This window comes from Gadus chalcogrammus, chromosome 14, assembly GCF_026213295.1.
Source record: "Gadus chalcogrammus isolate NIFS_2021 chromosome 14, NIFS_Gcha_1.0, whole genome shotgun sequence".
Taxonomy (NCBI): Eukaryota; Metazoa; Chordata; class Actinopteri; order Gadiformes; family Gadidae; genus Gadus; species Gadus chalcogrammus.
In genome coordinates this window covers 655,071-679,519 of record NC_079425.1, presented here as the reverse complement: position 1 = coordinate 679,519, position 24,449 = coordinate 655,071, and the positions used below count along the sequence as shown (strand labels likewise).

The 24,449-nt window shown below is 54.9% G+C and overlaps 3 protein-coding genes across 8 annotated transcripts in view; 2 read left to right on the top strand and 1 right to left on the bottom strand.

Annotated features, from left to right (window-relative positions):
• Positions 1-8,028, top strand: part of trpm5 (transient receptor potential cation channel, subfamily M, member 5) — a 28,789-nt gene extending 20,761 nt beyond the window's left edge. Inside the window, exons 14-20 of the mRNA XM_056607985.1 lie at positions 244-418; positions 1,473-1,641; positions 3,140-3,318; positions 4,685-4,814; positions 5,962-6,034; positions 6,560-6,650; positions 7,625-8,028. Of these exons, the coding sequence (XP_056463960.1) occupies positions 244-418; positions 1,473-1,641; positions 3,140-3,318; positions 4,685-4,814; positions 5,962-6,034; positions 6,560-6,650; positions 7,625-7,773 (966 nt within the window). The 3' untranslated portion in view covers positions 7,774-8,028. The remainder of the gene's footprint in view (positions 1-243; positions 419-1,472; positions 1,642-3,139; positions 3,319-4,684; positions 4,815-5,961; positions 6,035-6,559; positions 6,651-7,624) is intronic.
• The window catches only part of traf6 (TNF receptor-associated factor 6), a 21,788-nt gene continuing 4,805 nt past the window's right edge, over positions 7,467-24,449 (bottom strand). Inside the window, exons 1-8 of one of the 6 annotated variants that reach the window (XM_056607468.1) lie at positions 15,254-15,332; positions 14,233-14,555; positions 12,952-13,102; positions 12,285-12,443; positions 11,333-11,404; positions 11,055-11,132; positions 10,637-10,969; positions 7,467-10,191 (exon numbers count right to left, since the gene is read on the bottom strand). In XM_056607468.1, the coding sequence (XP_056463443.1) occupies positions 9,580-10,191; positions 10,637-10,969; positions 11,055-11,132; positions 11,333-11,404; positions 12,285-12,443; positions 12,952-13,102; positions 14,233-14,555 (1,728 nt within the window). In that variant the 5' untranslated portion in view covers positions 15,254-15,332 and the 3' untranslated portion in view covers positions 7,467-9,579. The other 5 variants (XM_056607470.1, XM_056607466.1, XM_056607465.1 and 2 more) reach the window with 5 other exon arrangements.
• The window catches only part of ttc17 (tetratricopeptide repeat domain 17), a 24,356-nt gene continuing 15,433 nt past the window's right edge, over positions 15,527-24,449 (top strand). Inside the window, exons 1-11 of the mRNA XM_056607464.1 lie at positions 15,527-15,790; positions 16,545-16,634; positions 16,774-16,943; positions 17,085-17,196; positions 17,743-17,874; positions 18,268-18,377; positions 19,791-19,938; positions 20,595-20,734; positions 21,940-22,100; positions 23,529-23,641; positions 23,797-23,949. Coding sequence (XP_056463439.1) covers positions 15,614-15,790; positions 16,545-16,634; positions 16,774-16,943; positions 17,085-17,196; positions 17,743-17,874; positions 18,268-18,377; positions 19,791-19,938; positions 20,595-20,734; positions 21,940-22,100; positions 23,529-23,641; positions 23,797-23,949 — 1,506 coding nt within the window. The 5' untranslated portion in view covers positions 15,527-15,613. The remainder of the gene's footprint in view (positions 15,791-16,544; positions 16,635-16,773; positions 16,944-17,084; positions 17,197-17,742; positions 17,875-18,267; positions 18,378-19,790; positions 19,939-20,594; positions 20,735-21,939; positions 22,101-23,528; positions 23,642-23,796; positions 23,950-24,449) is intronic.

The window sequence follows — 24,449 nt, the reverse complement described above, 5'->3', positions numbered from 1 at the left end:
GGCAGGTATCAGTTCATTATGTTATGTTATGTTTATGAATGGCAGTGGCATGGCCACCCTACTCACTGTACCTTGCACATGTTTAAAAAGAAAACATGAATATATGAACCTGTGTATTTTAATATCTTAGTATTGAGTGCTACCTAGTTTATAAAACACAAGCAGAGTGAGGAGAGTTACAGACCCAGACAGACCCTCACACCTCCAGCCTCTGAAGCCCCATCTCTGTCTCCGTGTCTCCAGATGAAGGATGTGTTCTTCTTCCTCTTCTTCCTGAGCGTGTGGATGATAGCGTATGGCGTGGCCACCCAGGCCCTGCTGCACCCTAACGACCCCCGCATCGACTGGGTGTTCCGCCGGGCTCTGTACCGCCCCTACCTCCACATCTTCGGACAGATCCCCTTGGAGGAGATAGATGGTGAGGCCCCGCCGGATGAGAATGGATTCTCCATTACTCCCTGAGGAAGGAGGTTCCTGCTGCGGCCTCAGGGATATCTCTCTCTGTCCGGCCGCCCATCCATCCCTCTAGATGGATGGGCGGACATTTTCTCCTATCTCAAATGAAGATGAAAGGTCCCAGCTGCTGTAAGGCGATGATGGTGTTAGGGGATGACAGAGCCTTTCACTGAGCTGTCCTCGTAGGCCAGGAGTCACAACACCACCGCTGCTGCTGATGCTAGCTGTCTGCTGCTCTATGACGAGTGCAGATAGGACCCCCCCCCCGGGCCCTGAGAGGCAGACCCTCATTAGTGCTGGCATCGCCCCCTGGGGACGGCTCCACTAACGCTCAGCGCCCCCTGGGGACGGCTCCACCAACGCTCAGCGCCCCCTGGGGACGGCTCCACTAACGCTCAGCGCCCCCTGGGGACGGCTCCACTAACGCTCAGCGCCCCCTGGGGACGGCTCCACTAACGCTCAGCGCCCCCTGGGGACGGCTCCACCAACGCTCAGCGCCCCCTGGGGACGGCTCCACTAACGCTCAGCGCCCCCTGGGGACGGCTCCACTAACGCTCAGCGCCCCCTGGGGACGGCTCCACTAACGCTCAGCGCCCCCTGGGGACGGCTCCACCAACGCTCAGCGCCCCCCTGGGGACGGCTCCACTAACGCTCAGCGCCCCCTGGGGACCGGCTCCACTAACGCTCAGCGCCCCCTGGGGACGGCTCCACTAACGCTCAGCGCCCCCTGGGGACGGCTCCACTAACGCTCAGCGCCCCCTGGGGACGGCTCCACTAACGCTCAGCGCCCCCTGGGGACGGCTTCCACTAACGCTCAGCGCCCCCTGGGGACGGCTCCACTAACGCTCAGCGCCCCCTGGGGACGGCTCCACTAACGCTCAGCGCCCCCTGGGGACGGCTCCACCAACGCTCAGCGCCCCCTGGGGACGGCTCCACTAACGCTCAGCGCCCCCTGGGGACGGCTCCACTAACGCTGGTTCTTGTCCCCCCCCCCCCCCCGGTGTTGACGAGGGCAGCGGCCCGCATGCCGGACATCAACTGCACCGACGTCCCCGAGGAGATCATCATGGGCACCCTGCCGCCCTGCCCCAACATCTACGCCAACTGGCTGGTCATCCTGCTGCTGGTCATCTTCCTCCTGGTCACCAACGTGCTCCTGCTCAACCTCCTCATCGCCATGTTCAGGTCAGCCGCGCCCACCCCGGCGGTCAAACCGTCAACGCACGCCAGATGTTTACTAGACCACGCGTGAGCGAGGGTCAGAGAGACCAGAGCAGGCGTTCCCGTGGCCGTGGAGAGGGAAGACATGTCCAGAAACAGCCCTCTGCTTCCCTTCAATGGTGAAGAAGGTTCAGATCAAAGATTTAGTCGGCTTTAAATTATAATTGATGGTAGAATCGTTTTGCCGTTATGTATTATGTACATATACCCTGGAAATGCAGAGTTCTCACGAGGGCAGATTTGAATTTGCTCAGCGACTCACGGGGAACGAGAAAAATACTCACTCCCCGATTCCCCTAGCCCAGACCATTAACCAATCACATCGGCGGACCCTTGCCCATTCTTCTGATTGGTCGTAGTGTTAAGCCCAATTCAGACCAAAGATTCACCTTGCAACGGCTTGCAACGAGACGGTTTTAGAACGTCACAGGGGCGGTGTGAACGGGTCGTTGCAAGCCGTTGCAAGGAGTTGCAAGGCGTCGCAAGGCGTTGCAAGGAGTCGCCGGAGATTGAACATGTCAAATCGCAAGGTCCAGTTTTAGAACGCGGCGATTTAACTATTCCTCTTCAGCCAATCACAGCACAGAACAACTTGTACGTCACGGCCTTACTCTGTCCCGGTACCGTACTGTCCACTCCAGCATAAAAAGACCCGAAGATGGCAGACTTCTGGTCCGAGGAGAGGGAGGAGAACTTAATTCGGTTGCTGGAGGATCAACCTGTCCTATACGACGTTGGTCGATATCCCCGACTTCCAGCTCTCTACACAGATTGCCGTAGGCACCCTGTTTCTGCCGCTGAAGTACCCAACTGCAGCTCCATATTCTTGGCTTTATAACTCGCCGTCTTCCCCTTTTCATGATTAAAGCCACAGCAAAAACTGCGACCATTTCACTCTCACTAACATAATTAGGCCTGTTTATAATTAAGTTATCCATCTCCAAGTAGTAGTTGAGCCGATGGTGAACAAAGACAGATCAAACTGAAATTCAACTAACGGAAAATGCAATGTATCCAACAACGGGTCATCTAAACTAACTGTAAGCTCCAGCTATTTACTCCAATGCAGATTAGTTAGGGTTGTAACTAATTGCAACCCTAACTAATCGCAAACCTAACTAATCTTACCTAACCTATGCAAATGATGATGTTACGGCTCTCAGCTGTGCCAGAGCGTTCACAGTTGCTATGGAAACCACCTAGCGTCGCAGCCCGTTGTAGCGCGTTGCAGCCAGTGTGAACGGCCCAGTTTTAGAACGTCGCAGCCCGTCTTGTCGCAAGGAGTCGCAAGGAGTTGCAAGTTGCAAGCCGTTGCAAGGTGAATCTTTGGTCTGAACTGGGCTTTAGTGTGACCTGCAGGGTAGTAGCTTGAACCTGCATTAAGTGTCTGGAACCATTCCCTCCACCGTGTGTACCATCTATGATACTGACCTCTGAACGCTCCACCCTCCTCTCCCCCTAGCTACACCTTCCAGGTGGTGCAGGAGCACACCGACATCTACTGGAAGTACCAGCGCTACCACCTGATCGTGGAGTACCACAGCCGGCCTGCGCTGGCCCCGCCCTTCATCATCATCAGCCACCTGTCCCAGCTGCTGCTCAGCGTGGTGAAGAGGACCGAGCCCAAGCAGGAGCACCTGGGTACGAGAGGCGCCTGGAGCACGCCCTGGTGGCGCACCTTATACACGCTGCGTTCAGAGAACCAGTCCCTGTAGCGCCCCCTGGTGGCCCACCTTATACACGCTGCGTTCAGAGAACCAGTCCCTGTAGCGCCCCCTGGTGGCCCACCTTATACACGCTGCGTTCAGAGAACCAGTCCCTGTAGCGCCCCCTGGTGGCGCACCTTATACACGCTGCGTTCAGAGAACCAGTCCCTGTAGCGCCCCCTGGTGGCCCTCCTTCAACACGCTGCGTTCAGAGAACCAGTCCCTGTAGCGCCCCCTGGTGGCCCACCTTATACACGCTGCGTTCAGAGAACCAGTCCCTGTAGCGCCCCCTGGTGGCGCACCTTATACCTGCTGCGTTCAGAGAACCAGTCCCTGTAGCGCCCCCTGGTGGCCCTCCTTCAACGCGCTGCGTTCAGAGAACCAGTCCCTGGAGCGCCCCCTGGTGGCCCACCTTATACACGCTGCGTTTAGAGAACCAGTCCCTGGAGCGCCCCCTGGTGGCCTACCTTATACACGCTGCGTTTAGAGAACCAGTCCCTGTAGCGCCCCCTGGTGGCCCTCCTTCAACACGCTGCGTTTAGAGAACCAGTCCCTGGAGCGCCCCCTGGTGGCCCTCCTTCAACACGCTGCGTTTAGAGAACCAGTCCCTGGAGCCCCCCTGGTGGCCCACCTTATACACGCTGCGTTTAGAGAACCAGTCCCTGTAGCGCCCCCTGGTGGCCCACCTTATACACGCTGCGTTCAGAGAACCAGTCCCTGTAGCGCCCCCTGGTGGCCCTCCTTCAACACGCTGCGTTCAGAGAACCAGTCCCTGTAGCGCCCCCTGGTGGCGCACCTTATACACGCTGCGTTCAGAGAACCAGTCCCTGTAGCGCCCCCTGGTGGCCCTCCTTGAACACGCTGAGTTCAGAGAACCAGTCCCTGTAGCGCCCCCCGGTGGCCCACCTTCAACACGCTGCGTTCAGAGAACCAGTCCCTGTAGCGCCCCCTGGTGGCCCACCTTATACACACTGCGTTCAGAGAACCAGTCCCTGTAGCGCCCCCTGGTGGCCCTCCTTCAACACGCTGCGTTTAGAGAACCAGTCCCTGTAGCGCCCCCTGGTGGCCCACCTTCAACACGCTGCGTTTAGAGAACCAGTCCCTGTAGCGCCCCCTGGTGGCCCACCTTCAACACGCTGCGTTCAGAGAACCAGTCCCTGTAGCGCCCCCTGGTGGCCCACCTTCAACACGCTGCGTTCAGAGAACCAGTCCCTGTAGCGCCCCCTGTGGGCTCACCTTCAACAACACCCTCTCTCTCCCCCCCCTCCCCCTCTCCCCCTCTCCCCCTCTCTCCCCCAGAGAGGGAGCTTCGGCCGGCCTGGACCAGCGGCTGATGACCTGGGAGACGGTCCAGAAGGAGAACTACCTCGCCCACCAGGAGTGCCGACTGCTGGAGAGCAGCGAGGAGCGGCTCAGGAGCACCTCCTCCAAGTAATGCTGCTCCTCCTCCTCCACCCAACACCTCCACCTAACAACACCTCCTCCTCCACCTAACAACACCTCCACCTCCACCTCACACCACCTCCTCCTCCACCTAGCACCACCACCTCCACCTAACACCACCTCCTCCTCCACCTAGCACCACCACCTCCACCTAACACCACCTCCTCCTCCACCTAGCACCACCACCTCCACCTAACACCACCTCCTCCTCCACCTAGCACCACCACCTCCACCTAACACCACCTCCTCCTCCACCTAACACCACCTCCTCCTCCACCCAACACCACCTCCTCCACCTAACACCACCTCCACCTCACACCACCTCCTCCTCCACCTAGCACCACCACCTCCACCTAACACCACCTCCTCCTCCACCTAACACCACCTCCTCCTCCACCCAACACCACCTCCTCCACATAACACCACCTCCTCCACCTAACACCACCTCCTCCTCCACCTAGCACCACCACCTCCACCTAACACCACCTCCTCCTCCACTTAACACCACCTCCTCCTCCACCTAACACCACCTCCTCCTCCACCTAACACCACCTCCTCCACCTAACACCACCTCCTCCTCCACCTAACACCACCTCCTCCTCCACCTAACACCACCTCCTCCACCTAGCACCACCTCCTCCTCCACCTAGCACCACCACCTCCACCTAACACCACCCTCTCCTCCACCTAGCAACACCACCTCCACCTAACACCACCTCCTCCTCCACCTAGCACCACCACCTCCTCCACCTAGCACCACCACCTCCACCTAACACCACCCTCTCCTCCACCTAGCAACACCACCTCCACCTAACACCACCTCCTCCTCCTCCACCTAGCACCACCACCTCCACTTAACGCCACCTCCTCCTCCACCTATCACCACCTCCTCCACCTCCTCCTCCACCTAGCACCACCACCTCCACCTAACACCACCTCCTCCTCCACCTAACACCACCACCTCCACCTAACACCACCACCTCCACCTAGCACCACCTCCTCCTCCACCTAACACCACCTCCTCCTCCACCTAAAACCACCTCCTCCTCCACCTAACACCACCTCCTCCAACCACCTCCTGACCTGAGGCCTGTCCCTCTGACCTTTGACCTCTGACCTGTGACCTGCCCCTCAGGGTGCAGAGCCTGCTGAGGATGGCCGGGGGCTTCAAGGACCAGGAGAAGAGGATGGTGAGCGTTGAAGCCCAGGTGAGAGGAAGCTCCAGACTGAAGGGGTCCCAGGGGGGGGGCTGTTCTGTCCAACCTCCGGACTGAAGGGGCCCCGGGGGGGGGGGCTGTTCAGTCCAACCTCCGGACTGAAGGGGCCCCGGGGGGGCGGGGCTGTTCGCCCACAGGTAGCGGAGCCTCTGGGGTTCAGTGTTCTCTGGGGTTCAGTGTTCTCTGGGGTTCAGTGTTTTCTGGGGTTCAGTGTTCAGTGTTCTCTGGGGTTCAGTGTTCTCTGGGGTTCAGTGTTCTCTGGGGTTCAGTGTTCTCTGGGGTTCAGTGTTCTCTGGGGTTCAGTGTTCTCTGGGGTTCAGTGTTCTGGGGTTCAGTGTTCTCTGGGGTTCAGTGTTCTCTGGGGTTCAGTGTTCTCTGGGGTTCAGTGTTCTCTGGGGTTCAGTGTTCTCTGGGGTTCAGTGTTCTCTGGGGTTCAGTGTTCTCTGGGGTTCAGTGTTCTGGGGTTCAGTGTTCTGGGGTTCAGTGTTCTGGGGTTCAGTGTTCTCTGTCCTCCAGGTGCGGTACTGCGGTGAGGTTCTGTCCTGGTTGGCCGAGTGCTTCGCTCAGAGCACCCTGAAGTGTGGCCGGGACGCCCCCAAGTCTCCCAGTGAGTCAGTCCTCCTCACCAGTACCATACTGACCTAACCTACTGGGAGACCGGCTGCTCACCAGTACCATACTGACCTAACCTACTGGGAGACCGGCTGATAACCAGTTCCATACTGACCTAACCTACTGGGAGACCAGCTGCTCACCAGTACCATACTGACCTAACCTACTGGGAGACCGGCTGATAACCAGTACCATACTGACCTAACCTACTGGGAGACCGGCTGATAACCAGTACCATACTGACCTAACCTACTGGGAGACCGGCTGATAACCAGTACCATACTGACCTAACCTACTGGGAGACCGGCTGATAACCAGTACCATACTGACCTAACCTACTGGGAGACCGGCTGCTCACCAGTACCATACTGACCTAACCTACTGGGAGACCAGCTGATAACCAGTACCATACTGACCTAACCTACTAGGAGACCGGCTGATAACCAGTACCACACTGACCTAACCTACTGGGAGACCAGCTGATAACCAGTACCACACTGACCTAACCTACTGGGAGACCGGCTGATAACCAGTACCATACTGAGCTAATCTACTGGGAGACCAGCTGATAACCAGTACCATACTGACCTAACCTACTGGGAGACCAGCTGATAACCAGTACCATACTGACCTAACCTACTAGGAGACCGGCTGATAACCAGAACCACACTGACCTAACCTACTGGGAGACCAACTGATAACCAGTACCACACTGACCTAACCTACTGGGAGACCGGCTGCTCACCAGTACCATACTGACCTAACCTACTGGGAGACCGGCTGCTCACCAGTACCATACTCTCACCTGACACTTGTTTCTCTGAACCCGCTGACTGAACCGACGGCCATGAGCTGTTCCACCTCCTCCTGACTGATGTTATTGTAGCTTGTTTTGGATAAAGCGTCTCCTAAATGCCCTACATCTAGAACTAAAGCAGGTGCTAACTATGGCCGTTGTTGCCGCTGCAGTGTCGTTGTCAGGAGCCCAGGTGGGGGGGGGCAGAGGCCGGCCCCAGGCCGCTGGAGAGGAGGAGGCCGAGGCCGCCGGGCCCCGGGCCAGACAGCAGGGCTACGGGGCCAACAAGAAGTTCCCGTACATCGATGAGGAGAAGCGCTAGATGGAAGGACACCAGGAGATCCAACGTGCGTTTGCTCATTTCCATACAGGATATCAATTCAGATAAAGACAAATACAATACTTTAGAAAACTCAACACTTTTAAATTGAGTCAGTACCAAATGTTTCAAAGCTTTTCCCTTTCACTTGAGGTGAAGACCCACCTTAGCAGAGACACGATTAAAATGTTTTCACTACACTAGTTGTTTATTATTCAGTTTTTCTTTTATTAGCACAATGTCAACTGTGATTTTTCAAAGCTGTGGTCAAAAAAAGATGATTCATCCTGTGGCTTGGATTCATCAGAATCAAAAAGTTGGCCTTCTTAACATGGAGCTGCGAGAATGGGTTGACAGCTGATGATTAAAAGCAACAAAGCACAAACAAATCATCATCATATGGTGGTCCACTGGCCGCCATGGGCAGGTTGGGTGGCCGACCACCTCCTGGGGTTCGACTGCGCGTCTTCTCCAAGTCTGAGTCTCATCATCCACCACAAACACACAGCTCCACAAACACACAGTGCTGCTCCACAACACACAACCAGCGGATGAAGGCACTAAATATGCAGTCGTTTTCTGTAAACAAAATGTCCAAAAGCATTATTGGTTTATCGAAAAAAAAGTGTGTTGATAATGTCTTGGTAAAACAGTGGATTACAAAGTGTAATAAACCATAAAACATGGCTGAAACAAGAATAGGAGATCTGGCCTACAGGTGATCTTCTGCCAGAGGTGGGCAGTGTTCAGAAGAAGGTCCAGAAGGAACATCACTCTTATATAATAAAAGTCGCACATTCTAGATAATAAGTATGATTCTCTCTCTTCAGTCTCTTCTTGGTCTGAGTCACAAACGCTTCTTTGACCTCAGAGTTGGAGTGAGATGCTCTTACCTTCCGTTATTCCCTAACAATTTACACTTTTGAGATTTGAGTTGAATAAATCTCTTCCACAATACCTGAACTAATAGAAAACAGCTCTGAAGATATGTAGATGACCATAAAGCTTAACAAGACCAGAAATCAAAACTATTGTTGTAGAAACCCATCATTTTGTTTGTTCTTGATCTAGCATTTACCAACAACCAAGTCTTCTGACCAATCGTGTTGTTATACCGCTAGTCGGCATGTCTGTACAGACTCAATGTAATGTTAACCAACACGGCAAACCAGTTCCCGTTAGCGCATCTCAAAGTGTAGTGACATTGAAGTGTCCAGAACCGTAAGCAGAGTGTCATGATACGTGACTGAAAATAAGCAGCACAAAGAAATTGTGTTTTTCTCGGATGGGTTCAGGATGCCAGGCTTTGTGCGTGTGCGCGCGCTCGTGTGTGTGTGTGTGTGTGTGTGTGTGCAGTAGCAATAACAAGGCACACACAGCTCTTATATGACAGATGAATACATGATTACATCACCTTCTTGTATCTGACTATAGGTGAATAATTTTATAGCCAAAGGAAGGTTTGAAATTAGAGGAACTAACTCCTAATTACTGAGCCGTGAAAGTAGTCAAAGAAATTGAAAATATAAAAGAATAAAATAACAAAATCCCACAATTTCATAACAGCCTAGAGAATGTGAACAATCCCGTCGCCCTGAACCCCTCTGGGCCTCGTCTGGGCCCCTGAGTCCCTCTGAGGGCCCCTGAGTCCCTCTGAGGGCCCCCCCCCCCTGAGCCCCTAGACGTCCTCGGGGCCCCTACACGTCCTCTGGGCCCCTACACGTCCCGGGGCCCCTAGACCCCCCAGAGCCCCTTTGGCGTCCTCGGGGCCCCTAAACGTCCCGGGCCCCCTGGGCGTCCTCGGGGCCCCTAGACGTCCCGGGGCCCCGGGGGGTCCTCGGGGCCCCGGGGGGTCATGGCGGCGCCCTCGCGGCGCAGCACGGCGTCGAAGCGCAGCCCGACCTCGCAGCGCACCATCAGGGTGTCGTCCTTGACGTAGGCGCGCTGCTGCAGCTGGTTGAGGTGCAGGAAGGTGACGTAGCCGAAGCCCTTGGGGTTGCGCGCGATGGTGGGCCTCTGGAAGGCCTGCAGGTCGGGCTTGGTGTCCATCTCCTCCATGTGGTGCTGGCCCTCGGCGCCCTGGTCCAGCACCGCCAGCCGGATGGTGCCCTGGAAGGGCCAGCTCAGCTGGGCGTCGTACACCCCCTGCATGGTGTGCACGAACAGGGAGATGAAGTTGGAGCAGCGCGGGGCGTTGGGCGCCTGCAGGTGCAGCCGGAGGCAGAGCTTGTAGCCGGGCCGGCCCGTGTAGAAGCAGGGGCTGTGTTCCACCACCGCCACCCCCTGCTCCTGGTTCCGCAGCAGCGCCGAGAACCCCCGCAGCCGCCACACGAAGATCCCCTGGCACTGCTGCGCCTCCAGCTCCTTCACCGTCTCCTCCAGCACCGCCACCCGCCGACGCATCTCCGCCAGCTGCCCGCCCTGCAGGGGGCGCACACCAGGGCCGTCAGACTGGAGCCGTCTGAGGCTGCACCTGCTCTGAGGGGCTAGGGTTACCTGCTCTGAGGGGCTAGGGTTACCTGCTCTGAGGGGCTAGGGTTACCTGCTCTGGTGGGCTAGGGTTACCTGCTCTGAGGGGCTAGGGTTACCTGCTCTGGTGGGCTAGGGTTACCTGCTCTGAGGGGCTAGGGTTACCTGCTCTGAGGGGCTAGGGTTACCTGCTCTGAGGGGCTAGGGTTACCTGCTCTGAGGGGCTAGGGTTACCTGCTCTGGTGGGCTAGGGTTACCTGCTCTGAGGTTCTAGGGTTACCTGCTCTATGTTGGGCTAGGGTTACCTGCTCTGAGGGGCTAGGGTTACCTGCTCTGAGGGGCTAGGGTTACCTGCTCTGAGGGGCTAGGGTTACCTGCTCTGAGGGGCTAGGGTTACCTGCGTCTCCTTCCCGATGACCAGCTCTCTCAGCTGGTGGTCCTGTGTCACCAGGCGTCCGTCCATCTCCCGCAGCGTCTGGCTGACCTCGCTGCTCTGGCAGGAGGCGGCGCCGCTAGCCCCGCTCCACATGGAGGACCCCCGGGGGCCGCAGGGGCCCGGGGGGGGCCCCGCCGCCCCCTGGTCCTCTGAGGACGAGCAGGACGCCCCCGGCAGCCACAGCGATTTGGGCGCGGTCTCGCCCAGGCTCATGCTGCGCACAAACTCGGCCATGTAGCGCATGTGCATCTGGGTGAACTCCTGCGTGTGCTGCGCCAGGTTGTGCCGCTGCATCTGAGGGACCAATCACAGCGCGTCATGAGGCTGAGGAACCAATCACAGCGCGTCATGAGGCTGCACCCTGAGGTCTGCTTCTTACCCGCTCCTGGCAGCCGAAGGTGCTGAAGGTGCAGGCGATGGGCGCTTTGGGACAGTCGGTGTCACAGTGAGACTCCATCTGCAAAAGAGGACATCAGTCACTGGAGCGTGCACACATCCACCACATTACAGGGATGGGCCACTGATGGTCCATGAAGCAGGCAGCCATGGTTTCCCCTCAGGCGTCTGAGCAGCTCCCATTAGGCCTCCTCCGTCTGTTATAACTCAGCATGTGTCTCACGTGGATGGAACGCTACTTCTCCATTCAGCCCCACCCACCTGGTCCCTGATGAGCTCCAGCCCACAGTACTGGCACTTCACGTTGGCGAATGGACACTGCAGCTCGTGAAGCTGGAAGACAAGAAGGAGACCGGAGGCTCAGGGGAGCACCTTTCATTACACATCAATCAATGAGTCAATACATCAGGCTGCTGACTTCCAGAACTCCTCTCCGCTGTCATTGAGTGGATGTGAGGGCCCTACTGTCCTTGAAGGCAGCAGGGTGTGAGTGGATGTGAGGGCCCTACTGGCCTGAAGGCAGCAGGGTGTGAGTGGATGTGAGGGCCCTACTGGCCTGAAGGCAGCAGGGTGTGAGTGGATGTGAGGGCCCTACTGGCCTGAAGGCAGCAGGCCAGTAGGGAGGGCGGTCTCTCTCTCTCTCTCTCTCTCTCTCTCTCTCTCTCTCTCTCTCTCTCTCTCTCTCTCTCTCTCTCTCTCTCTCTCTCTCTCTCTCTCTCTCTCTCTCTCTCTCTCTCTCTCTCTCTCTCTCTCTCTCTCTCGTCTTTGGGGCAGACTATTTCGATCAACACTACGAATGCTGGTAACAAATAAATTGTAAAAAGACACACCATGTAAAGTTATTGTTGTTTTGGCAGTAGCCGTGTAATAAGCGGGATAATGTATAGAACGTCGCCGGTCATTATCGAAAATAAGCCCCTGCGAAGCCCTGTTCGCCCTGTCGGGGCTTATTTTCCAGGTAATGACCGGCGTTCTATACATTATCCCTTAAATAACTTGTTAAAGCACAGCTGTGCTTCGTTGTGCAAAAAAACAAAACCTAAACCTAAATAAATGGTTGATGGTGAATACTTGTGGCGTTAAGTTAAAACTACACACTTTACCCGTTTTGTTCAAAATATCGTTATAATATCGTCTATCGCCATTCAAACACAAGATATGGAGATCTGAGTTTTGGTCCAACGGCCCGGCAGCAGGGGGTGAGAGGCTCTACCTGCTGCTCCTCGTAGACGAAGCTGGCCACGCAGTCAGGGCAGGAGACCAGGCGCCGGAGGCACTGCAGCGTGGCGTGCTCCTCCAAGCTGCTCTTCAGCACGGCCTGCTGGCAGTGGGGGCACAGCAGGGTGGCGAAGGGACACTGGCCCACGTGGGTCTGGGGGGCGCATGGAGGACACCAGGTCAGCTGTTGGACTAGACTGCTCCAAAACACAACATCACTGTTTCGAGAAGATATTCTTGTCTGCTTAAAAAACGTGCTGCAGGCAAGAGTGGAGCCCCATTATTCGAGTGTAATTAGTTAGAAATGATAAAGCCATCAGTCAGCTATTAGAGTGAAAGGCGCTGTGGGAATACGAGAGTGCCTGCACATGCCTTGGCATGAGAGCTTTTCTATTGGTTGACATTAGGTCTGAATGAGCCGCTCCAGGCTTCTCTCTGACCAATCAAAGCTTGTCTTCCCTTTCTTTTAGTAAAAGCTAGCTCTGTTCTGCTCCCTCTCTTAACTCATGTGTACACCAGCTTGTTGTCACTTCAGCAGACGCTACGCGTTCATACTGGTTCATACTGGTTCATACTGGTTCAGACTGGTTCAGACTGGTTCATACTGGTTCAGACTGGTTCATACTGGTTCATACTGGTTCAGACTGGTTCAGCGTTTCTACCTCCAGGTGCCTGAGCTCCATCTTGTGTTTGCAGCCGGCGTTGGGACAGCGAACCGTGAGGGACAGGATCTCCCTTTTGGCAAAGTTATCAGGAAAGAGCTGCTCCTCTGAGAGCATCTCGTTGTCCACGGGACAGCGCTGGCCGGTGTCGCTGCAGGAGGAGGAACGCATATTTAGAGCGCATCATCGTTAGAACGCATCGTTCAACTAAACAAACAAGTTCCTCATGAGGACGGATCTGTGTGAGGAACAAACCCAGTTAGTATTTGATTAAAACAAGGTATTTACTTCTTTGTATTGTTTGTTGTAGGAATCAGAACTTTTCTTTAATCAAGCCTGTATTAGTGCTACAGTCCCTGAGGCGGTAGAGCAGCCTGTATTAGTGCTACAGTCCCTGAGGCGGTAGAGCAGCCTGTATTAGTGCTACAGTCCCTCAGGGTGGTAGAGCAGCCTGTATTAGTGCTACAGTCCCTCAGGGTGGTAGAGCAGCCTGTATTAGTGCTACAGTCCTCAGGGCGGTAGAGCAGCCTGTATTAGTGCTACAGTCCCTCAGGGTGGTAGAGCAGCCTGTATTAGTGCTACAGTCCTCAGGGCGGTAGAGCAGCCTGTATTAGTGCTACAGTCCCTCAGGGTGGTAGAGCAGCCTGTATTAGTGCTACAGTCCCTGAGGTGGTAGAGCAGCCTGTATTAGTGCTACAGTCCCTCAGGGTGGTAGAGCAGCCTGTATTAGTGCTACAGTCCCTCAGGGTGGTAGAGCAGCCTGTATTAGTGCTACAGTCCCTGAGGTGGTAGAGCAGCCTGTATTAGTGCTACAGTCCCTCAGGGTGGTAGAGCAGCCTGTATTAGTGCTACAGTCCCTGAGGTGGTAGAGCAGCCTGTATTAGTGCTACAGTCCCTGAGGTGGTAGAGCAGCCTGTATTAGTGCTACAGTCCCTGAGGTGGTAGAGCAGCCTGTATTAGTGCTACAGTCCTCAGGGTGGTAGAGCAGCCTGTATTAGTGCTACAGTCCCTCAGGGTGGTAGAGCAGCCTGTATTAGTGCTACAGTCCTCAGGGCGGTAGAGCAGCCTGTATTAGTGCTACAGTCCCTCAGGGTGGTAGAGCAGCCTGTATTAGTGCTACAGTCCCTCAGGGTGGTAGAACAGCCTGTATTAGTGCTACAGTCCCTGAGGTGGTAGAGCAGCCTGTATTAGTGCTACAGTCCCTGAGGTGGTAGAGCAGCCTGTATTAGTGCTACGGCCCCTGAGGGCTGCGGGCCGGGCTGAACCTCAGCCGATTCGTACCGGATGGACTTCTGGATGCAGTGCTTGCAGAAGCGGTGTCCGCAGGGCGTCTGGATGGCGTTGCGCAGCGCCATGAGGCAGATGGGGCACTCGTATTTGCTCTCGAGGGGGGGGTCAAACTCCACGTCGTAGCCCTGCAGGGGGGCGGCGGTCAGCAGGGAGGTGGGCGTGCTCCCGAACAGCGTCCCCGAGCTCTCGGACGGGCTGAGCAGAGACTCCCGCTCCTTCTCCAGCATGGCCATCGCACAACTGGACAGCTCCCCGCCGCCGCCACTGCGCTCCGCCTCCAGGCTGTCCTGCTCACTGTCGTAGAACGCAGCCATCTGCAGGAGCACAGAGCAACGGATCTAGAGCCACCTGCAGGAGCACAGAGCAACCGATCTAGAGCCACCTGCAGGAGCACAGAGCAACCGATCTAGAGCCACCTGCAGGGAGCACAGAGCAACCGATCTAGAGCCACCTGCAGGGAGCACAGAGCAACCGATCTAGAACCACCTGCAGGAGCACAGATCAATCGATCTAGAACCACCTGCAGGAGCACAGATCAACCGATCTAGAGCCACCTGCAGGGAGCACAGAGCAAACGATCTAGAACCGTCGGCTGATTGCCAGCCATACATAAACGCCATAAAGAGGCGCGTCGCTCCACCCGGAGGTGCACCGCCCTGGACCCCACCCTGCTACTCGTGTTATCTAACCTCAGCTCACGACCCCCATTCGGTAACAGGAGGAGGTATCTTGGGGAGTCTGTCTGAAGGTTTAGGTTCATCTGGGTAAACATGATATAACGCGATCCCCTCCATCCTGGTGGTGTTTGGGTGGAGCGTCCCCGCCTGGCGAGGCTGATGCGGAACTAACAACATCCTCACTGAAACCAGTGTAGAAACCAGTACCGAAACCAGTACAGAAACCAGTAGAGCTACTGGCCCTGACGGTCCCCCTGACTGGTGTCCAGACTCACCTCTCCTCCTCCTAACTCCAGCTTATCGCTCCACGTTAACGCGTTTCCGTAAACTCTCACCTCACAGGAGAAGTTTTCTTTTTAGTTTCCTGATCCTCCAGACGTCACGGAGGGGAAGTCCGTTTCATATTGGTACTCAAAACATAATGGTACAGCCCGTTAATATTGGTACAGCCCATTCACATTGGTACTGCCCATTCAACTTGGAACAGCCCATTCATATTGCAACAGCCCATTAATAGACATTGACCGCTCCAATATGGCGGCCATGCAGACTTGTCGCGAGAGATACCATGGACCCATCGCCACACGAGCTTTCCCGCGGTCGCCGAGACAACGCAGTGAGTTACGGACGGCGCCCTCGTGCGCCCCCCGGTGGCGGGAGTTTTCACGGGTCGCCGCAGCAGAGGAGACGTAAAGATGGCGGACCTCGGGAACGATTATCCCGAGTCTTCGCTCTGTCGCGTCAACGGTTCCCGAAAAACACATTTCCCCGGGAGGATCCTGACGGTTCTGTGTACCCTCCTCTTGCTGGCGGACCGCGCCGGTGCCACGACCCACTGGGTGGTCACCGAGGACGGGAAGATACAACAACAAGTACGAGCTACCGGCTAACGTAGCACTGCAGGCTAGCGGCATAACACCGACAGTTGCTAGCCGCCAACTAGCTCATCGATCTCCTCTATCCCCTCTATCTATCGTCTACCATATGCCTCCTCCGCTGTAGCTGAGCTCAGACAGGGTTCCTCTTTCATCATCACTAACATGAACATTAACTGACAGAAGGGTTTGAGTCGCTAGCCGCCGTTAGCTGTAACGTGGCTAGCGCTGTCTGACACACGTACACGTCAACAGGAGGGTGTTGAAAACGTACACGTTAACGTGAGGGTGTTGAACACTTTCACGTTAACGGGAGGCTGTTGAACACTTTCACGTCAATGGGAGGCTGTTCAACACGTACACGTGAGGGTGTTGAACACGGTAACGTGAAGGTGTTGAAGACGTACACGTTAACGTCAGTGGGTTTAACGTACACGGTAACGTGTGTTTTCGGTCAGGGTCTTGATGTTCACGTTGACCGGGTTCAACTTCACGTTCTCCGTCCTCTGCACGTGCTCTAGGTGTCAGACCGTTACAATTTGTTATTCTAGTAAACTCCATGATCCTATCCAACACATCAGATGGTACATTTGCATCATAGTTGTCTGTTATCTCTAAATAAATCTGATGTGTGTCAACGGCCAATGATGAATGATATAATAATAAACATAATATTCTGCTACGTTTTCCTCTGGCAATGACATTAAAGGTCTCTTATCCATCACTGACCACCTGAACCACATTGTTGCAGGTAGACTCTCCTCTGAACCTCAAGCACCCTCACGACGTGGTTATCTTCATGAGACAGGAGACCCGCGTCAACTACCTCAAGAAGCTGGAGGTGCTTTGAAACCACACAACCTAACAGACGTTCATGACAAACACACAGTACATCCAGTCATGTGTCCTGTCCTGTTATCTAACCTTTTGTTCAGCCACCAATGAGCTTTGATTGACTGCCCTGCTCTGCTTTGACACAGAAGCAACTTGTGGAGCAGAAGATCCACATCGAGGAGAACGAGGACCGGGACACGGGGCTGGAACAGAGGCACTACAAGGAGGACTCGGACTGTATCCTGGCCAAGGTGCCTCTGGGGGACCTGGACCTCTATGACGGCACCTACATCTCCCTGGAGAGCCAGGCCATCAGGTCAGCAGGGGCCCAGGGGCCAGGCCTAGCTCCACCCTGTCCTTCATACGGGTCTCCTTCATGATTAGAAGGTTGAGTTGGCCAACAGTTGTTTGCTGCTTTATGTTACCATTAATGCATTGATTTGTCTATTGTCCTCAGTCCCGAAGAGCATGTGGACTCCAGGTCAGCCCTCCCCCCCGACCTGGAGAGGCCGGACTGCAGTCAGATCTCTGAGCTGCCCTACAGCATCCACGCCTTCCAGCATCTCAGGGTGAGTGAGCCCCTGCCCCCCTTAGACTGGACCATCGTTCTGCACAGACGTTTACCTTCAGCAACCTTTAAAAATCAACGCTCCCTTTTTTTCCTCACTCTTGATTTATTAACTGACTGAGTTCCAGTTTCTTCTTAATTACAGATTATCCATGTCTCCGTTCTGTCGATGCAGTATGGTTTCTGTGCAGCAGAATGTTTATTGATGCTCAACATCGATCTCCGGCTATGTCTCCTTATTGACCCCATAATGCTCTTTGTTTGCTGGCCATCAATGAAGAACAGAGGAGGGATTTGGTCATTACCATGCATCTTTATGTTTACATTTCTGATCTAATGTAGCGCTCTCTGCTCCCCATTAACTCTCTCTCTCTCTCTCTGTCTCTCTCTCTCTCTCTCTCTCTCTCTCTCTGTCTCTGTCTCTCTGTCTCTCTTCTCTCTCTCTCTCTCTATCCCCCAACTCTCTCTCTCTCTCTCTCTCTCTCTCTCTCTCTCTCTCTCTCTCTCTCTCTCTCTCTCTCTCTCTCTCTCTCTCTCTCTGTTCTAGGGGGTACAGGAGAGGGTGAACCTGACCTCCCCCCTGCTGTCTAAGGACGACCCCATCTTCACCTCCCTCTCTCACAAGCTGGGCCACAGCGTGGACGAGGTCGGCCATCGCATCCACCAGGGCCTGCTGAGGGTAGGCCCGCCCCCCGCACCCCTCACCTGGGGCCCCCCGGACCCCTCACCGGGGGCCCCCCGGACCATCATGGATTACTTATTGTTCAGTGCTTTAGGCTAGAATTTAGAATCATCGACAAAACCATAATCGTTTGTTAGCATTAACCCCTTACCATTTATTATAATATTTATTGCAAAACAAGGCAGTAAGAATGTGGAGCCCGGCTAGTGAGTACATGTTTAAACCTGTTATGGCTTCTCTATCTACTTCCATTTCGTGCAAAATATTACAATTTGTACATTAGGGAAAGATTTTAACATATTGCTGAACATGTGTGTGTGTGTGTGCGTGCGTGCGTGCGTGCGTGTGCGTGTGTGTGTGTGTGTGTGTGTGTGTGTGTGTGCGCTGCAGAACTCGTCCTCCTGGGTCCTCTATAACCTGGCCTCCTTCTACTGGCGTGTGAAGAACGAGCCGCGCCGGGCGGTGGACTGTGTGGTGCGCGCCCTCCATTTCTCCCCCAGGTAGGAGCCCCCAGAGCCCCCTTTATCAGGTCCACCCCCCTACCCCCTCACCGTGGCCACACACAGCGTCCGGGCCTGGACCTATATGTTATCCATACATTTACCGTAGGGGTGTGACGGTACACGTATCGGTACTGAACCGTCACGGTATTAACGGATAGCGTTAATATGGCGAATGTAAAGGCTTGTTTTGCGATGCAGAATTTAAAACTTGTAGTCGGATTTCCAACCAGACCGTTTAGCTAAAGTATACTACTCCGACTTCGTAATCCGCTCAGCAGCTCTCCGTCGGGATGTCGGATACAAATGCAATTCGCCGCCCGATCTATCTTATATGTTGTCTACAAACCATGTAAGCCGTGTCGTAAATAAACTTCCAAAGCTTTTCAAATCTTATTTGGTGTTTTATTGGTCCTTAAGGTGCAAAGTAAACAATGTGCAAAGTAATTAAGGCGCAAAGTCAAACCGGAGACGTGATTCCATAAATGATTTAGTTAGGCCCAATCACAGCCCTTGCCGTCTCCGTTGCGTCGACAAATAGGTCCATGGCGTCGACGGATAGTTAAAAAATATTGGATGAGGGTTAGGGCTAGGGTTAGGGTTAGCGGCCAGACCCCCCTTGTGTTGTGTTGTGTGTGTGTGTGCATCTAAGGGGACCCCTCTTGTGTTGTGTGTGTGTGCGTCTAAGGGGACCCCCCTTGTGTTGCGTTGTGTTGTGTGTGTGCGTCTAAGGGGACCCCCTTGTGTTGTGTTGTGTTGTGTGTGTGCGTCTAAGGGGACCCCTCTTGGGTTGTGTGTGTGTGTGCGTCTAAGGGGACCCCTCTTGTGTTGTGTGTGTGCGTCTAAGGGGACCCCCCTTGTGTTGTGTTGTGTGTGTGCGTCTAAGGGGACCCCCCTTGTGTTGTGTTGTGTGTGTGCGTCTAAGGGGACCCCCCTTGTGTTGTGTTGTGTATGTGCGTCTAAGGGGACCCCCCTTGTGTTGTGTGTGTGCGTCTAAGGGGACCCCCTTGTGTTGTGTTGTGTGTGTGCCTCTTAGGGGACCCCCTTGTGTTGTGTGTGTGTGTGCGTCTAAGGGGACCCCCTTGTGTTGTGTGTGTGCGTCTAAGGGGACCCCCTTGTGTTGTGTGTGCGTCTAAGGGGACCCCCCTTGTGTTGTGTTGTGTGTGTGCGTCTAAGGGGACCCCCTTGTGTTGTGTTGTGTGTGTGCGTCTAAGGGGACCCCCTTGTGTTGTGTTGTGTGTGTGCGTCTAAGGGGACCCCCCTTGTGTTGTGTGTGTGCGTCTAAGGGGACCCCCTTGTGTTGTGTGTGTGCGTCTAAGGGGACCCCCCTTGTGTTGTGTGTGTGTGTCTAAGGGGACCCCCTTGTGTTGTGTGTGTGTCTAAGGGGACCCCCTTGTGTTGTGTGCGCTGCAGGACCCACAAGGACGTGGCGCTGGTGAACATGGCCAACATCCTGCACCGCGCGCACTTCTCGGCCGACGCGGCGGTCCTGGCCCACGCCGCCCTGGACCTCTCCTCAGACCTGTTCACCTGCCACTACACGCTGGGCAACATCTACGCCGTAAGACCCCCCCACCATGGCCACCACCACCACCAGTAGCACCATGGGCACCACTACCACCACTACTAATACCACCACCACCACCACCATTACTAATACCACCACCACCACCAGTAGCACGATGGGCACCACTACCACCAGCACCATTACTACCACCACCACCACCACCAGTAGCACGATGGGCACCACTACCACCACCACCATTACTAATACCACCACCACCACCATTACTAATACCACCACCACCCCCATTACTGATCCCATGACCATTGAATTCCACAACCACCACCACAACAGATGCCACATCCCACAGCGTCAGCTTCTTTCAGAACCACAGCACCATCACAGGCCAACGCCACCAGCAGACATGTTACTCAGACGGCCAGAACCACAGCACCATCACAGGCCAACGCCACCAGCAGACATGTTACTCAGACGGCCAGAACCACAGCACCATCACAGGCCAACGCCACCAGCAGACATGTTACTCAGACGGCCAGAACCACAACACCATCACAGGCCAACGCCACCAGCAGACATGTTACTCAGACGGCCATTCAGTGAGCTTTGAGAGGCAGCTGACGTTACGAGTGACTTTGTGATGGGCGTGGCTGCGTGTGACCCTTGGTTGACCCCAGCGCTGTCCCACTCTGCAGATGCTGGGCGAGTACAACCACTCGGTGCTGTGCTACGAGCAGGCCCTGGCGGCCCAGCCCGGCCTGGAGCAGGCCCTGCGCAGGAAGCACGCTGTGCTGTGTCAGCAGAAGCTGGAGCAGCGCCTGGAGGCCCAGCACAGGTCAGAGCGCCTCAACACCAGACCCACCAGACAGGAGACAGGAGACAGACAGGAGACAGACCCATCAGACAGGAGACAGATCCACCAGACAGGAGACAGGAGGCGGACCCACCAGACAGGAGACAGACCCACCAGACAGGAGACAGGAGACAGACCCACCAGACAGGAGACAGGAGACAGACTCACCAGACAGGAGACAGACTCACCAGACAGGAGACAGGAGACAGACACACCAGACAGGAGACAGGAGACAGACCCACCAGACAGGAGACAGACCCACCAGACAGGAGACAGACTCACCAGACAGGAGACAGACTCACCAGACAGGAGACAGACTCACCAGACAGGAGACAGACTCACCAGACAGGAGACAGACCCACCAGACAGGAGACAGACTCACCAGACAGGAGACAGACTCACCAGACAGGAGACAGGAGACAGACCCACCAGACAGGAGACAGACCCACCAGACAGGAGACAGACCCACCAGACAGGAGACAGACTCACCAGACAGGAGACAGGAGACAGACCCACCAGACAGGAGACAGGAGACAGACTCACCAGACAGGAGACAGACCCACCAGACAGGAGACAGGAGACAGACCCACCAGACAGAAGACAGACACACCAGACAGGAGACAGGAGACAGACCCACCAGACAGGAGACAGGAGACAGACCCACCAGACAGGAGACAGACTCACCAGACAGCAGACAGACCCACCAGACAGGAGACAGACTCACCAGACAGGAGACAGACTCACCAGACAGGAGACACACACCAGACAGGAGACAGACCCACCAGACAGGAGACAGACTCACCAGACAGGAGACAGACTCACCAGACAGGAGACAGACTCACCAGACAGGAGACAGACTCACCAGACAGGAGACACGGCGCCAACATCCTTCCGTCTGAATGCAGACAAAAAACAGAACTATTGAGGGGGTGCGCCACGAGTCTCAAGTCCTATCTCGGTACAGCTTAAAGGACTGCGGCGGATGAGCTTAAAGATATAGTAGATTACAGAGGTCTGAAAGGTAGCCTCAGTGTATAGACTATCCAGACGGTTAAAGCACACAACGCTCACATCATGAGAAGGAATGAAAAGCTGTGAGGTGACGACGTAAAGCCCAACCTATGATCTGTGTGTAGCACAGAGCACTACTCTACTCCACACGCTAACGGGTGCACCTCCTCCCACAGGTCGCTGCAGCGGACGCTGAACGAGCTGAAGGAGTACCAGAAGCAGCACGACCACTACCTCCGCCAGCAGGAGGCGCTAGACAAGCACAAGCTGCTGCAGGAAGAGCAGATCCTGCGCAACATCATCCACGAGACGCAGATGGCCAAGGAGGCCCAGCTGGGTGAGCTGCACACGCAATTAACTAGACCTGGAATCAATTAGACCTGGAATCAATTAGACCTGGAATCAATTAGACCTGGAATCAATTAGACCTGGATTCAATTAGACCTGGATTCAATTAGACCTGGAATCCATTATACCTGAAATCCATTAGACCTGGAATCCATTTCCGAAAACCACCTCTGCAGAGCGAATTAACTTAGTGCGACAAAATCGGCGTTAGAGCGATATAACCCTTTTTCCATCACATATGTCGCACTAACTTTTGATGCGCATCATTTTAAAGCGCATTATCTTTTTGATGGAAAAAGGACTATAGTTTTAGTAGTAGTTGTAGGGGTAGTGGTTGTTGGGGTCAAAAACATAATTACTTGTTTGTGGTGATCAAGTTCAAGTGCGGCATATTTTAGTTTTTTACCTCTCTGCCTTACTCCGAGGATGTGTATAATTGAGTTTCACTCATGTATGTATTTTTTAACTTGAATGAATTACTTTTTGGAATGTTGTTTGGTCATCTGCCCTCCCTGATGGCTCACAGAACCATTCATCCCTGCCTGTATTGATGTCTGACTAACCCATGTACTAACCCATGTATGATCAGCTGGTCTGTCCCTCGGGTCACACCACCAGACTGGCGTTTGACTTGCTCCTGCTTCAAGTAGTTATGACCGATCACGTTGCTGTGGGCGGGGTAGGCTGGTAACTGTAGCAACCCTCTCATTAAAGCCTTCTTCTGTAAGCCTCATCCACTCACCTGAATGAGTTTCTGTTCAGTTTAATATCTCCGTTCTGGTCGACAGCCGTAACCTCGCCCTATACAGCCTCGTTCTTCACATAGTAGGATTAGCCGCCACTATACGATCACAGGCTCATGGAGAAACCATGTTTTCACCCTTACACAATATCCATTCAGCCATGGCTAGAACGCTTTCAAACACAAAACATAAATAAAGAATAGGGCGTACTAAAACTACTCAAGATGTGTCTTTTTTTGATGTTCTTTCTCTGTTTCTGTCTGGCTGTCTCTCTCCCTCTCTCTGTCTTTTTCTATCTGTTTCTCTCTGTTTCTGTCTGTCTCTCCCTCTCCCTGTGGGTTCCCCTCTCTCTCTCTCTCTCTCTCACTCTGGGTTCCTGTCCGTCTCTCTGTCTCTCTGTCTCCCTGTGGGTTCCTGTCTGTGTCTGTCTCTCTGTCTCCGTCTCTCCCTGTCTGTCTCTCTGTCTCTCTGTCTCCCTGTGGGTTCCTGTCTGTGTCTGTCTCTCTGTCTCCGTCTCTCCCTGTCTGTCTCTCTGTCTGTCTGTCTCCCTGTGAGTTCCTGTCTGTCTCTCTGTCTCCCTGTCTCTCCCTGTGGGTCCCTGTCTGTGTCTGTCTGTCTCGCTGTGGGTCCCTGTCTGTGTCTGTCTGTCTCTCGCTGTGGGTTCCTGTCTCCAGGGAACCACCAGATGTGTTGCCTCGGCCAGCCACAGCGACATCTCCTCTGCCCCTTTGACCTCCCTGTGCGCTATCACCGTGGGGACCTGTTTGAACACGTCCACTACGTTCAGGTGGGTGTTGGCTCACCTAGTAATACAAGTAGTACTAGTAGAAGTAGTACTAGCAGTAGTAGTAGCAGTTCACAAAGCTTTTCCAATATCCTTCAGTGAGGCCTCCACACGGCGTTCCCAACGTTGTCCCTCTCCCTCCCTTCCTCCCTCCCTAGTTCGGGGAGGAGGTGTCCGTGGCCTCCAGCATGGCGCTGGTCTCCGACCGCAGCCCCAACCTCACGGCCTCCAGCCCCCAGCTCCACCCCTCCGTGTCCGGGGACCAGGACCCCGCTGTGGCCTTCTGGGGCGGCCGGCAGGGCCCCGCCCAGGTGAGACACGCCCCCCGCAGGCCCATGCTGCTGCTGCTGGCGGCTGCTGGCGGCTACTGGCGGCTGCTGGCTGCTACTGGAGGCTACAGGCTGCTGCTGGCTGCTGCTGGCTGCTGCTGGCTGCTTCAGGCTGCTACTGGCTGCCACTGGCTGCTATTGGCTGTTACTGGCTGTTACTGGCTGCTACTGGCTGCCACTGGCTGCCACTGGCTGCCACTGGCTACAGCTGCTTTTGCTGGCGGCTACAGGCTGCTGCTGGCTGCTGGCTGCTTCAGGCTGCTACTGGCTGCTATTGGCTGTTACTGGCTGTTACTGGCTGTTACTGGCTGTTACTGGCTGCTACTGGCTGCCACTGGCTTTTACTGGCTGCCACTGGCTACTTCTGGCTGCTTCAGGCTGCTACTGGCTGTCACTGGCTACTACTGGCTACTACTGGCTGCTTCAGGCTGCTACTGGCTGCTTCAGGCTGCTTCAAGCTGCTACTGGCTGCTTCAGGCTGC